At 44.8% G+C, this 14762-nt stretch overlaps 1 protein-coding gene across 2 annotated transcripts; it reads right to left on the bottom strand.

The window, feature by feature from the left end:
* Positions 1 to 13091: 13091 nt before the first annotated feature.
* Positions 13092 to 14233, bottom strand: FGFBP3 (fibroblast growth factor binding protein 3). Of its 2 annotated transcripts, none has more exons than XM_039554111.1 (2): positions 14160 to 14233; positions 13092 to 13825 (listed from the first exon to the last, which is right to left on the bottom strand). In XM_039554111.1, the coding sequence occupies exon 2, from the start codon at positions 13756 to 13758 to the stop codon at positions 13249 to 13251; it is 510 nt and encodes a 169-aa protein (XP_039410045.1). In that variant the 5' UTR covers positions 13759 to 13825; positions 14160 to 14233; the 3' UTR covers positions 13092 to 13248. The 2 variants fall into 2 exon arrangements, with proteins under 2 accessions (XP_039410045.1, XP_039410044.1); XM_039554110.1 differs by having other exon boundaries at positions 14126 to 14212.
* Between the last annotated feature and the right edge of the window lie 529 nt (positions 14234 to 14762).

Here is a 14762-nt window from a genome sequence, read left to right as displayed (position 1 = left end):
ATTAGCTGTGTGTGTGTATATCTATGAGTACACACACACTTGCTCACTCTCTGAAAAAAAAAGTTTTAAAAGTGTCTTTTCCAGCAGAGCATCATTGCCAGTGAGGGTGCTGCAGCCTAGGAGCCATTTCCCCTTCTTTGGCCCATCTCCTGAACTTAGTAAGTACAATGGATTTTCTCTTTCGCTGGAAACAGCTCCATGGGTGGCTTTCCTTCTGTATTCCAGTTTAAAAAAAATGGTACAGAGGCTCGATTGGTGTTGATTTGAAGCAGCCAAGGCTGCTTTCTTGCCTTTGGTGACCTGGCAGTGAGACTGACTGAGGTCTGCCCCTCTGTGGTTCTTGGAGCTGTGCTTAAGTTGCAGTAGGAGGTCGAGGTGCTGCCAGCAAGGGAAGTGCTACAGTCAAGTGCCTAAGGGGAGGTGTGTCCCTCTTGCCCCTGTGCAGCAAGCATAAGCAATCGTGCTTCTGAGAGTATTAAGGGGTTTCTTCCCTCTCCTGTGGCTCACTAGATCAGAAAAAGCTACAGGCAGCCAGAACAGTACACAAAATAAAAAGAAAAAGCATGTAGATGACTGGTTTGAAGGTAGTAAGTTCTGCTCTAAAAAGGACAAGGTTGGCAAGTGAGAGATTCTTCTTTATAGAAGAAATAATAACCTGCAAAAAAAGGCAAATTCTACAAGCAGTGAAAAGGCATGGTAGGAAGAACAAATGTAATTGTTAGGAAGAGCCAAGATAATCACGGTACATCAGCTTCCCAATTTATGTTTGACTTTAAAAAGCAAACACTTATGTGTAGACATTACAGGGATTTCAAAAGGGCTCATCTTGAGAAAAACACATGTTTTAGAAGGGGAAATCTGCAGCCAAGTCAAAACATTAATGTTAGACCTGGGAAAAAGTGTGTGCAAGAAAAGAAATAGGATTTAAATACCAAAGGCAAATGCCCTGCACAGTAGTTCTTCAGACCTTTCGTTTTGAAGCGTTGATTATCAGAGACGAGCTGAAAACCCCCAGTAGACAGTGTAAGAACAAAGTATGCCACATTAAATTATCCACCTGGATTCTGTATGGCGGTAGGATGTATATGGGAAGGTGGGGATTTTAATGCAGCCAGAACATTCAAAGGAAATGGAGGTCAGATCCATCTCTCCATCTGCAAACTTGATAAAACTGGTACATTTATGAGGGTTTCAGCTGGGGTCTTCCTGGGCGGTAGCAAAGGTGATTGGAGTGGCTCCTGACAAGTGCAGCCAGGGGAACGCATGCAGAATTTTTAAGTTAGAACCATTAAGAGTTTTCAAAAGATCATAGTGGTAGTATTTGCAAACCTTAACATTTAAAATAACTGTAAATTGTTTAAGGAGCAAAAGAAGATGCACCAGTGCCTAAGAATGTGCGATAGAGGCCTTTTGTAGCTGGAAAAGCAGCTTCATGTCAGCTGCTAATACTGTGTACAGATCTGGGGTGGTAAATGTGGGGAGGAGTAATATTGAATAGAGTAGCTGGTACCCTGGGAAATGGACTTGGAAGTTAGTTGCCCTTTTCAGGGCTAGAGGTGTCTGCCTTTGTGTTGTCCAGTTGCTTTTCAAAAAGGTAGCATTTGCCAGCAATGCGTTTGCAAGCTTATTTCACAACAAGAAATTTGTTCCGTTTTTTGGTTCTGTGGGCATCATAGATCAATAGATGTGTACAGAAGTTGAATTTCTTTCTAGGCTGATAAAGAAGCTGGTAAGTAAATTAAGCAGGTAAATAAATTAAGCAAGTAGGTTGGACTCAGTCTTGGAGGTCTTTTCCAATCTACTTGATTCTGTGATCCTGTGAAAGGAGGAAAGAGATTTTGTTGCAAAAAACAAGTAACAGTAAATCAATTTATGTATATAATATTTATGACCCAATGGTCTGATGAGGATATTGTGTCTAATAGCTTTTAATTATTGAATTAGTCAAAGTAGAAGCTGACAGCAGTTACATTAAGTATTGTTTTAATTAATAATAGTGAGCTATTAAGCAGTCCAAAAGTGCCATCTTTGAATAAATAAACCTGTATATGATGACCAATGTCTGATAGTGGTTCCCTGTTTGAAAGTATTTTACTGAAGCATTGCAAACGTGAAATTAACTAATTGGATTTGAAATTAAAGAGCTTTACTTTGAATAACAAGTATTCATTAAAGCACTTGTTTTCATAAAATAAAGTCTAATTTAGTATTAAGGGAAAAAACCTACTTAGCAGTTGGGTACTAAAAGATTTATAGATAATCAAAAAAATACATTAAAAAGTGCAACTTTACAGATAGTATAGTTCCAGTAATAATATGAAGCCATTGAAACACATTGTGTAGAAGGTGTTATTTGATGCAAAGATTCTAAAGCCAATAATCAAAAAGTGAAATAAATCTGACTTCAAACTAAATGGACTAATGGTAAAGCTTATTTCAAAAGATTAGGAATGTGAAAGCGCACTAGAAACTGCAAAAACACAGGTCATAAGAAAAGAAAATGTTCTGTTGGGAGTAAATCTCTGCATGGAGAACCGTTTAGCACACAAGGTGGATTTCTAAAGGTGCAGAACAGATCTTGAAAACAAAGGTTTAAAAAAAAGGAGGGAGCAGGGGTGTGGGTGTGTGTAATTGACTGAGCATCTCAGAATGGTGGCAACTGCATTAACAGAGAAAATCTGGCCAGCAGTACACCACAAGGTCTGAAAAATTCCAGGCTAAATTAGAGTGAAAGGCACCAAGAGTCTTGATAAGGAGGCAAAATTAGAGAAATGTGCTGCTCTTAAGTGTGTCAGATTGCTGAATTTCTGAAATAAACTTACAGTGAACCTTCTATCCAACATCCTACATATATATGCCATGTAAGCATTTTGAGTAACTTTAAAAGCCTCTTGCCATTTGTATAATCAGACTCAAAATGAGATGGAGAGGCAGAATGATGAGCTAGCTCATTTCAAGCAATCGTCAATGCTAGCACAGAACATATAAGTCCCGGGGGGAATTCTAATGGGAATAACCCATTATGGATAGGATTCAACAAATATGGAAACCTGCTTTTTTATGTAATTGTGTATTAGACCATATTCCAAAGCACTTCTGAAATACCAACTGCTATTAATAGTGTTCTTAGTCAATTATAAATTTGAGAACTCTAATAAAAAGAACAGATATTTATAAGATAAAGAAATAGTAGTAATTTCAGACTGGAGCAGTTAAGTGGAATATTTCAGTTAAAAGGAAAATTTCACACTTACTGTAAATAGTTTTATTCAGGGATATGCATTAAAGTTTTGGATAGTTTTATTTATTGTAAGTACCACATGTACTTAAAATTTCTGCTGTGGGGTCATAGTCCAGCAGAAATACTGAAATCACAACAATACTTGGCAAGAGATATGAGAACCTTGTACATGTGACAAATTTTAGGAGCCAAGGACTTCTACAAAATGATCCATAAATTCATGGCTTTAGGTATGCCTGCTCTCTGTCTTCTGAGACTTCCCTCCTCTCTCTCAGAAATACTAGCTTTTCAGTAAAGCAGTTGAACAAAATGTATGAGTTAAATATTTCATATATCAAGTTTCAGTTGTGTTTAGTTTTTTGTAAAGAAGAACAAATAATGGTGTGACTTTGTACAATTAATAGCTTAATTATTATTGCTTGTATAATAGGATGCATTGTTATGTACTACAGATGGTTTATTGCAATATCAATAAATAACATATTCTCCTTTTTTTAAAAAAAAACACTACAAAATAGTTCTTAATATGCCTCCTTCACTGGACTGAATTTACAGATTTTGTTACAGACTGAATACAGATTTTGTGGAGTTTGTGGTTCAGCATCTTTAACCTATTTAACATACTGTTAAAATAGTGGGTTTGGACTCACTGACCTACTAGTTTTAGTATAATGAATTATATCTGTAAACACACATTTGCCTCATAATTCTGTTAGTCTCAGAAAAATTACTTAGCACTATATTTATACCATAATTTAGCAATACTGGTGTTTTAAGATTATCAAGCAGAATAGTTATCTCATATTCACAATATATCATCCCCTGTCATATCTAATTCTAACAGTAAAATGCAACCAGGATTTCCCAAGCAAATTCCTTATGTCCTTTAGTTTTAAAACTGATTTTATTCAGGTTTCTTCTTTTTTGTAGCATTTTGTCTCTTTAGACCCATCAGAATTATTTATTTAACTGGCTGCCTTTTGCACCTTCTCCATTGTTGCAGAGAGCAGAGATTTGCCAGTACTAAGCACCTCAGCTTCTCGGTTCAGAGCCTCCCCCTCTCTACACCCTCTGTCTGATCTGAAGAAGCATGAGAAATCTGTTGTGTGGGGCTGCAGGTTCATGATCTAAAATGAAATTATGTGGGTGGCTTGTGACAGGAATGCACACATCTTAAATGAACAGCAGTTTCCATGGGGATGTCTGTACCTGTAATAGCAGACAGTCACATGTCATTTTTATTGCTGGAAATTCCTGTTTCTCTGCATCATTCTTTATAATTTTGTTTCATTTCTTTTTTTAGCCCAACTCTGTCATGAAGTGATTTGACATGGAGTTCTGTGATAGTCATGATATCCACTGAGAAGCTGAAAGGCATTTCAGTTCATAAAAATAAGGTTCACCCACCTTGCTCCCAGGTAACTTCACACAAAAATATCTGCTGTGGTGCTTTCAATATACACCTTTTAAAAGTAAATTATCATAGAATCCTGGAATGGTTTGGGTAGGAAGGGATCCTTAAAGCTCATCTAGTCCAAACCCCTGCAATGAGCAAGGACATCTTCAACTACATCAGGTTGCTTGAAGCCCTGTCCAACTTGAATGTTTCCAGGAATGGGGGATCTACCACCTCTCTGAGCAACCTGTGCCACTGTTTTACCACCCTCATTGTGAAAATTAGATTAATTCTGGCTGGCATTAAAGAAGCAAAATTGCAACTGGTAATTTTAAAGCTTGTATTTGAGAAGGATAAAATGAGTATATGGTTCTAGAGGTATTTTATTTACAGACCTTTGCTTGCTTTGAAATAGAATGTTTCTACTCTCGATGTTAAATCTTAGGAGTAAGATCACGTAATAATAAAGCTGCTTGTTCTTTTAAGTAGCTTGAAATAAATAAGGAGTATCTGCCTGAGAGAAAAGGAATGATGTCCAGCTTGTATTTATAGTTTAGGATTCAAAAAATTAAGTTGGGGAACATACACCACTAACTATTGAGAACAAGGTAGACTAATCTGCATGCTGATGAAAAATGCATGTGAAATCTACAGCTCCCTATGTGGAAGGCAGGGCAAACCAAGACCACCAGTTCTGCCAATCAGTCATTCACATTTCCCACTGTTTTCCTCTATTGTAGCAAAATGTGAGAAGCTGCTCTCAGGCCACATGAACAATGCTCTTTATTGGTCTTTACTGAAGCATGATTGGGCATCTATGCGGAGACTGCCAGCCTCAAAGAAGTGCTAGTGGATGACATCTGGCAGCCTTGCTTTGCTACAGATAGATTTATGAGCTGTGAAAGATGGTCAAATTAACATCTTCTGCATTCTTGATAGGATTAGGGTTTCTGGGACATGCAGCCATTTGCATATTGCCCTGACTTACCACATTAGTATTGTGTTGGTGGCTCATTTTAATAGATTGGGAGGCAGTGGGGGCTTTCTCCCTTTACATCGTACACGTTTCCAGTCTTGGCAGTGGCACAGCTGTGTTGGTTAAACAAACACAGCAGAAATCATACTTCTTGCTTTGACTTCTTCCAGCTACAACTTTAATGCAACTCAAGAGCAGCAGTAGTTGCAAAAGCCGTTTCACTCAAGAAAGGATGCTCTTCCCTGGGGTGAGCTCACACAGACACACACGAAGTTGAGTGATCACGCTTTTCTATGGGAGTCCACAAAAGTTGTCCCTAGGAGTTAAAGAGAGAAGATCTGACAGAAACTACCTTTCTACAGCCTCAAGCAATTATTGAAGGTCTTGGAAAGGTTAGTTTAATTAATAGAAACTTACCTGAAAACTCTGTTGGCCTTAAATCCCTGTCCCTTCATCCCCCTCCCCACACGAGACTTAGACAGCATGATTTTTTTTTTTTCCAATGGTGATCATCCAGTGTTGCTAAAATATTGTTTGTGCTTGTCACTGGACTGGAGATGGTTTCAGTTTGCTTTGTGTGCTGAGTGACAATGGCCACACACTCCTCACAAGCTCCCAGTGGTCCGCCTGAGTGGTGGCACAGGACAAAGCCTCTTCCTGGGGGGCAGGGAAGGGTCTTGGCTGGAGACATTGAGCCCCAGGCAGCACCAGGCCGAGGCTGACAACAGGGGAGGAAGAGAGGGCTGGTGGGGCCCTGTGGGATGGCAGAGCTGGTGGGGCGAGAGCATGGCCAGCACTGGAAGATTCCATACAAGAGCACCGGCCACCAAGAGTGACCATCATCCCTTCAAGCCCCCAGTCTGGCTCTTAGCCATTGGGGTGGGTAGAAGTGATAATGAAGGATGTAAAATGCATCTTAGGTGCACCATTATAGTCCTGTCACTGAAAGAGCCAGGCTTGGCTGTCTTTGGCTCCCACTTCAGCTCCCCTGCCATCCTTCCCTCGGGGTCATGTGAGCACCTGGGGGCTCTGACCCAGCTGAAACCACTCCTGCCCCAGAATGCTTCAAACCAGCCTGGCTCCCTGATCTCATTTCTGATGTGGCTGCATAAACACTTGCACTGATGTAGCAACATGTGCAGCAGCAAACAAGGAGAAGGACAAGGCTGCCTTTTCCAGCTGCAAGGACACCTTCTGCTGGCTGAAGGTGATGGCGTCAGCAATGTTCCCCAGCCTTGGGGTGCCTGTGTGGGATAACTGGGTTAGCGGCACAAGCATGTGCTGAACAGGATTCCCAAAGTGCCTAGAAAAGAGAGGGCATCCAACAAATCACTGTTTCAAATTTACAAAGAGTATTTATATATACTTATTCCTTACTTAGACTGTAACAATAAAAAATAAATGAGCTATCCTTTTACAGGAAATTGACTTTTCCAGCCTAATTTTCCAAGTTACGTATGCCAGTTTTTTACTCTCACTTCCACTGATTTAAAATTAACTGGTGCTTCCTCTCAAGTGCAAATGACTTCTGCAACTGATGTGTGATGGAAATATTTTCATTAACCTCATTCAGGGGTTAGCTCCAAATTTCCCTCAAGAAGCCTACTCCATACTGGCACCTTAGTTTGAATAATTTGAAGGGAATTAGCATCTCAGAGTCCCACCACTCCATCAGGTTGTGGGCAGAGGAACTAGAGAGGTGGAAACATACATGAGCATCAGAGTCTGATCTCCTGAGGCAGCAAAGAGCATGAAGAAGGCAGTGAAACGTCTGCACCACCATGGCAGGCGAGGAGGACCTATGTAACAAGCAGACCAAGATGTGACAGATTATATTGTGGTAGCATTAGGCATATACTCCTAATTTTGTGATGTTATTTCATTACTAAGCCATGTTTACCACATGGCCACATTAAAAGGAGGAAGGCAACCAATGCCAGGAGATTTGGGCTCTCCCCACCAGCCTAGTGCTGGCAGAAAGGGCCAGATGGAGCCGCTTGGTGTCCCAGTCATGTGTTTGTCCCCATAGGCGCCCCCTGCACATGGCCTCACCTCCCAGAAGTGAAAATAGAAGCTTTATCTCCCTTAGGTCTATAAAAACCTCCTTTTTAAACCAAACTACTTTTTGTTTTCTGCTGCTGTTGTCCTACATGACCACGGCACCACAAAGTTCCCAGCTCAGGAACGCGCAGTGGAAGAAGCCATCCCGTTGCACCTGCCATTTGCCATGGCCCGATAAAGCTCCAAAGGGCCCCGAGGCCATTGAGATGCTGTCGGTGTGTCCATGTGTGACAGGGCGGGGGCTGCAGGCGTTCATTGGCCCCGTGCTGGGTGGGATGACATCAGGCCCCGCTTGCCATAGGGCCTCCAGCTTGTCCCGACGTCTGCTGAGGGTTGCGAGAGAATAGAGCTGAGAGGAGAAAACCTTCACACTACACCCTCTCGGCTCCAATGAGAACACAGGCAGCTTCAGCCAGGGATAAAAGAACTCAAAAAAAAAAAAAAAAAAAAAAAAAAAAAAAAAAAAAAGACTAGTCTTGGAGCTGCTATTAACGGGAGATGAATTGCAAGAGACCATTTCATGCCGAGGGACTTCAGAGAGCAGCATCCCCAAGAGCCATTAGGTCTCAGCAAGAGTCGTGCTGAAGCCCTTTGCTGTCAGGACAGAAGCATGCATATAAATTTTATACCATTTGTCTTTGAGCAGAAACAAAAGATCAGCTCTAAATCCTCAACATCTTGTCTCGACTAACATGAAATAATACTCTCTTGTGTGGCTGTCTTGTTACTCTTTTCCCATCAAAAGAATACTAGTGATAAATTTATTCATAATTTTGGAAGGTTTTGCTCTTAAAAAAGAAGCAGCAAACACTTGGAGTTAAGGCTATATTTATTCCTGTTAGTGCAAATCATGCTGCTGCTAAGGATGGTGACTTTGGGAAGTGCACAGTACTTTTTTAATCTGAAAAGAAGCACAGCTTTAAAAGGTTACACTTTCCTCTCCTGCTTTTCATGCATGTATCATCTGAGGATGATACATCTCATGTATTTTCTTGTTACAACTGCAGTCTGAAAAAAAGAAATTACTGTGGGATTTTTTTGCTCTTTTTCAATCAATAATTCAAGCCCTATAGACATTTTGGGACCTAAGACTTTCGTTTACTCATGAGAGAATATCTGCTGAGTCCAGTAGTCAGACTAAATAGGGGTAAATAATCTGGAGAATAAGATGCTTTAAGACATTTTTTATTAGCTTAAGAATGTGTACTGAAGTAGATATTACATAGAACTTAACATTTTAGGATTTGGATCTCTATAATTGGTCCAGACTTTGTCCTACGGATTTCCTCTGTTAAATAGGTATTTTAGTACTTTGTGAACATGTAATAAGATATTAGTTAGTTCTGTGTTTTGCCATGACACTTCCATCAAACATTTTCTCATTTTATGCCAAACAAAACAGAAAATAATGCCATGTTAGAGTCTAAAATTAACTATAACTTAGTTCTAAAAAGTCTTACTTTATATGGAGCAATTATTCCTAGGTTTCCTCTAATAGATTAACACAAAAGCTTCTCAGGCTGATGCAACAGCTCTAGAGCGGGTGTAAAATGAGTGAGTGAACTGCACGCCCAGGTGCTGGTGTGGGATGGTGCTGTGTGTGCCCCAGCAGGCAGCAGAGCCCTTGTTAAATAAATGCATGTGCCTGTCCAGGGTGCAAGGGCCAGCAGCAAGGACAGAGCTCTGAAATACATCTATAAAGAGATATTTTGGGTTTTTTTTAATATATACACATTTATTTGTTTGTTTGTTTATTTATGTAAGTGAAGATGCTGTGTATTTCCCTGGGGTGCTGAGACCCTGGGGGCCAACCCTCAGTGTCTGTCCCTGCTGGCTGGGGCCGTGAGAGCCTGGGGGAGATGGGGCTGCCCAGGGAAGGCTGGAGCGGGTCCCATCAGAGCCCGGTGCTCGGGCTGTGCCGCTATTCAGCCATCAGGGATGTGGGCTGAGCTCGGGCTGCACCTGCCTCCCCTCTCATGCCCTCCCCCCTCCAAGAAATGTGCATCATTTATCTGCTGAGGGCTTGAAATAAATTGAGCAAAATATCTGCCTTCTGAGAGGCAGTGCAGACTGTCCACACTTCGCAAGGCACAGCCCAGACCGGATGAGGCTAAGCCCTGAAATTATTTCTAAAGCTGTAGATATTTTATACATACTTGTACTTAACAGATCCCTTCCACATAAGGAAGGAGTGTGAGGTCTGGGAGAGTTAATCTAAACTCTGTAACTGTATGGTTAAAAGCCTCTTTCATGTAACTGTGTTCATGAACTGAGCTTGGAATTCTTAAAAATCCAGATTATTACAAAGGAGGGGATTTGTTGTTCGGCAAATTGACAAAGCCTGCCATTCACTCACCTTGTGTGCTGCTTGGCTTTACAGTAAATCTTAGGGCTCACAGCACAAGGGAGGCCTGAAATATGTCAGAGGCAGTTAAAGAGAAATTCCCAAAGATTTCAGGTTCGGTTATCCAACCAGCTCCGACTTGAATAGTTGCTTTTTTTTTCCTTTTTCATTTTTTTTTTTTCTTTTTGTGCCTCCTCCTTATTCTTATTTGTTAATAGTCTGATGGCTTTTAAATTGCACCACAAATCTCCAAAAACATTGCATCCCTTTGCAGGCTGCCCCAGCACAGGTTGGTCATAAACTCAGGTAGGAAACATCAATGTCAAATGATAATATGTGGAAATATTAAATATGCAAATACAGGCAAGTACAGCTGGTAGAGCTGAGGGCTGAACTATGACTGCCTGAGCAGTTTTCACTTGTTGAACCTCTGAATTCAGAGGAATTGTGAAGACATGACTGAGAGGGAAAATCAGCATTTTCCAGAAGGAAGTGCCTAGTGCAGAACCCAGGAAAGAGTAATTCCTGTTGTGTGGACTGAGACTAAAGACTGAACCACTCAAAGTCTGGGGTCTGCAACTCCAGACCCATCCTGGGAAAAGCTCTGCTCAGACAGTGATGAAAGAGTTATTCCATTTATTAATTTTTGATGTCACTTTATAGAAAAGGATTGCTACACACAGCCAGACAGCTTACTGCCTTCCTTCACCTTGCAAATTAGAGTAACATCTTGTAATTCTTCCTTCAAAATCAGAACTTGATGAAAGAGATTAGTGCTATTTAACAGGATCAAGGGCTTTCTGTGTGTAAAGAGAGCCAGACACATTAATTGCATGCCCAGATTCAGAATCATTGATTTCTCTCCAAAGGAAAATCAATAAATGGAATTGCCAGCTTTTGAGATTCTGTTGGAACCTCTAGATACTGAGATGAGTTCAGCAGCCAGAGGAAAGAAAACAATGCTGTGTGCAACATGGCAAAAAAAATGCTTTTTTAAATTTTCTTTTTTTTTGCCTCTGAAAACTTCCTGAGTTAGAGCTCCCAGAATTCAATTTCCCAAAGCTAAAATGTCAATAATTTGTTTTTGTTTTAAGGTAGCTTATGCTTTTCCTTAAAAAACAGACCTAGTGTCCTGATATATCAGCTGGCAGCACCCTTGTGATGACAACCACAGAAGCAGCTGCATGTGGGAAAGGTTAATTATGCCCAGAACCACCTTCTTCAGGGAGGAAGGAGTTTATCAGGCCTACAGGATAAACAGTGAGGGTTTGGGTCTGGTAGGTTGGCCACACTGCCTCTTCTTTCTGAGGACAGTCAGGAGGCACCGAGGAGGGATGGATGGGATGACAGGAACCAGAAGAGTCCTGAAGGGCTGCTAGAGCTGCAGTGGGAGAGCAGAGGTAAAGGGTGGGTGCAGGCGCAGATTTGGGGGTCTGAAATAAATCTGGGGGTGGGTGTGGGCAGCATAACATGTACATCCTGTGGAGCTGCCACAGGACTAGAAAGGAACAGTTTCTGTTGGAAGTGAAGATCTTGACTGCAAAGCATTTCTGGCTTTGGGTGCCTTATCTTGTGGTGGCAGCTGTTATCCAGTCGTGGGAGAGGATGAAAATGCTGAAATAGGAAGCAAAAAGCTATGATCGTCCCTCTTAAAAACAGATTGGAGGGTCTCACAATGGTTTTCCAGCCTTTGGGATGTGCAGATCAGCTTTTCAGTAGAAAAACTGAGTATATGTTTGCTATTCAGCACTAGGCATTGGTGTTATTAGCCACAGTAAATGCAATTAATATAGTCTCTTGGGTTGTTGTATTTCATTAGTTAGTGGTGCTAAAAGGAAGACTTTGAGCTATTTTGGAGACTCAGGGGAATATTGTGGTTAAACATAGAGCAAGGGATCCTCTTCTTTCTTCTCCCTCTTGGGTAAACAATCCATTTGTTCAGAGCTCCTGGTTGGGTTTTTAAATGCAGAGTGATGTGGGTAATCAGCTTGGTTGCCATGGTGTTCCACCTTTGCATCTGATGGTGAGAAATGCAAGCTCTAGCAGCACTACACAAAGCTGCCATGCCAGGGCCATGGAAATAAAACAAAGCTGAGCATTATTGCAAGGTACTGTGCAATGCTCTGGCCAGCAGCCCACTTTGTGGCTGCTTGGGTGACAGACACATGAAGGAAAAGCAAGCAGTCGTTAAAAAAAAATATAGTCATCCAAATCACACTCAGTGATGATGGAGCTTTTTGCATAGTGCTGCTGAGGATTATCCAGCTATTTGCTGTAAATGAAACTGCCTTGGCACCAAGAGCTGCATGCAACAGTCCAGATCCTCGTGAGAGCCACTGGGCAGATCCTTATTACTTCTTGGTGGCTTTCTCACAGCCCTCTTTAAAACTGTACAGAAAGAGTCTGCAACTGTTCCTGGTCATGGGTAGGTGTCTGGGGCTGTGTAGGACCCCAGGCAGCTGAGGAAAACTTCAGCTTTCCTTACCAAAATGTACCCCGTTTTGTGTGGATAAAGTATTTAACATCTCAAACCCCTCTTTCTCCTTGGTAAAACAACTTGCCTACTTCAACACTACGCCATTGGCTGGGTGAAATATCATTCATCTCCTAAATCCAGTTTGTGTACCTAGATGCTTATTAGTTTCTTAATCTTCCTTTTCACAGCTGGCTTCTCACCCAGCTCTGTTCAAGCTCCTGTTTGGAGACAGTTGACCAACTGTTCTGTGGGAAATAGGACAGGGCTGGTTCATATAGCTTCTGAAAACTCTGTCAGCAAGAAAAAATTTTCTAGGACTTGTTGTTTAGTGAGGTCTCAGTTGTCTCTTATTCTGGTATAAATGTGTGGTTTTCTACTTGGGTGATTCCAGCGTAACTTTAAACTTTAAGCTCATAGAAACAGATTTGGGGGGGGCGGGGGGGGACGGACAACCGTCTTCGTATTTATGTCCTCTGAAAAACGACAATGTAGTTGAATGCACGAGCTGTGCCTAGGTGCTCTCACCCGGGTCAGTCACACACTGTTACAGAGCTGCAGGTGTTACCGGGCTTTGACGAGACAAAGAATTAGGCGAGGTTCTTGTCACAAAATAGTTACCGCTTTATTGGGGAGTAAAAGAAGAGAGCGGACAGAGTCCGGGGGTGTTGGCGGCGGTGGCTGAGGGCAGGCGAGGCCAGGAGCGTCCGGGTGCGGGGGCCGGACGGCCGCGCTCCTTCCCGCGGGCCGGGGCGGCTCAGCCCTCCCAGAAGCCGACGAAGAAGCTGCACAGCGAGTGCCACCGCTCGGCGCAGTAGGTCTGTCCCGGCTCCTCGGGGGGCTCCGGGGCGGGGGCCGGCGTGGCCGGGCCGGCGTCGGGCAGCAGGCGCAGCTGCGCCTCGGGCGGCGCCCGGCCCGGGCCGCAGAGGCGGGCGCTGAGCGGCGCTCCCGGGGCGCAGGGGTGGTGCCGCCGCCGCAGCCGGGACAGGATCTGCCGCCAGTACTGCCGGCTGCGGGCGCCGAAGGCCGGGCAGCGCCGCGGCTCCCCGCGGTAGGCGCAGCTCCGCAGAGCCCCGCCGCCCGCCGGCCGGCAGCTCAGCCGCAGCTCGCTGGCCCCCGCCGCCGAGCGCAGCTCCCAGCGGCACCGGTGCCGCTCCGGCGTGGAGAACCGCCCCGCCCGCGCCTCCTCCGCCGCCTCCTGATCCGCGGCGCCGCCGCCGGCGGCCCCCAGGGCGGCCAGGGCCAGCAGCGCCAGGGGCAGCCTCATCCTCGGCGTGCCTCAGCGACGGCGCGTCACGGTGCGGGGCCCGCCCTCCCGCCGCATCCTCCGCGCCCTGCGGACACACGGACCGTGGCGGGCGGTGCCCCGGCGGGAGCGCAGCCCCCGGGGTCGCGCCAGCCCGAGCCGGGCGCGGAGCGGGCTCGTCTCTCCAGGCTCGGAACCCCCGGGGCTTTTAGATCGTGTCCGTCCATCCCCAGCTCTGCCCCGGGACCACCCCGGCCGGGAAGCCGTAACTGGACAGCAGCAGCCGGAGCCCGCACCCGCCGGCTGCGGCGTCGCAGCTGCGAGCGGCATCAGACCCCGCTACGGGCAACCCCGTCCTTTCCCCCCGCACCCGGCTTCCCGCACGCACCGCGGTGTTTTCCGCCCTGTCCCGAGGCACTCACGGCGCGCTGTGCGGTGCGTGGCGGTGCGGGGACAGGCGTGCGGCGGCTTCGCGCTCCCCGGCTGCCGCGGCGGGCCCGGCACGGGGGTTATCAATGCTCGGGGGCTGCCCCCGCCGACGCCCCTCCCCGGCCGCCGCCCGCGGGGGGACAGCGCGGGGACACGCCGGGAACGCTGTGCCCCGACGGCACCGACTCGCGGGGACTTGCCCGAAACACTCGCGCTTTGTTCGAGGAAACCGCAAAGCCGGTACCACAAAGCCATCCCGCAACCCCGGCCCCCTTCCGAGGTAGCGAGGGAGTCTGGGAACCGAGCTGGGCTGCGGCAGCTCGGCTGTGCGGGGTCCCTGCGGAGGCGCGGGGACGATGGATGTGCGCCTTGTGGATGGGTATCAATTTGTTTATTTTCCTTTGCAATTGATGGAGTTAAAAGGGATTCTCCTTCCGGAAGTAGAATATCAGTGTGGATTATTTAGGATTTTTTTTTTTTTAATGTGGTCAGAGTTTTCTCTATAGGATGTGTTTAAAAAACTGCCAGACCTTTCAAGAGAACATAGACATAACCTTTATGTTACTGCACATTTGGAGATGGGACATTAGACATCA

The sequence above is a fragment of the Corvus cornix genome, chromosome 6 (genome assembly GCF_000738735.6).
Source record: "Corvus cornix cornix isolate S_Up_H32 chromosome 6, ASM73873v5, whole genome shotgun sequence".
NCBI classification, from domain to species: domain Eukaryota; kingdom Metazoa; phylum Chordata; class Aves; order Passeriformes; family Corvidae; genus Corvus; species Corvus cornix.
This window is presented reverse-complemented; position numbering and strand designations above follow the sequence as displayed.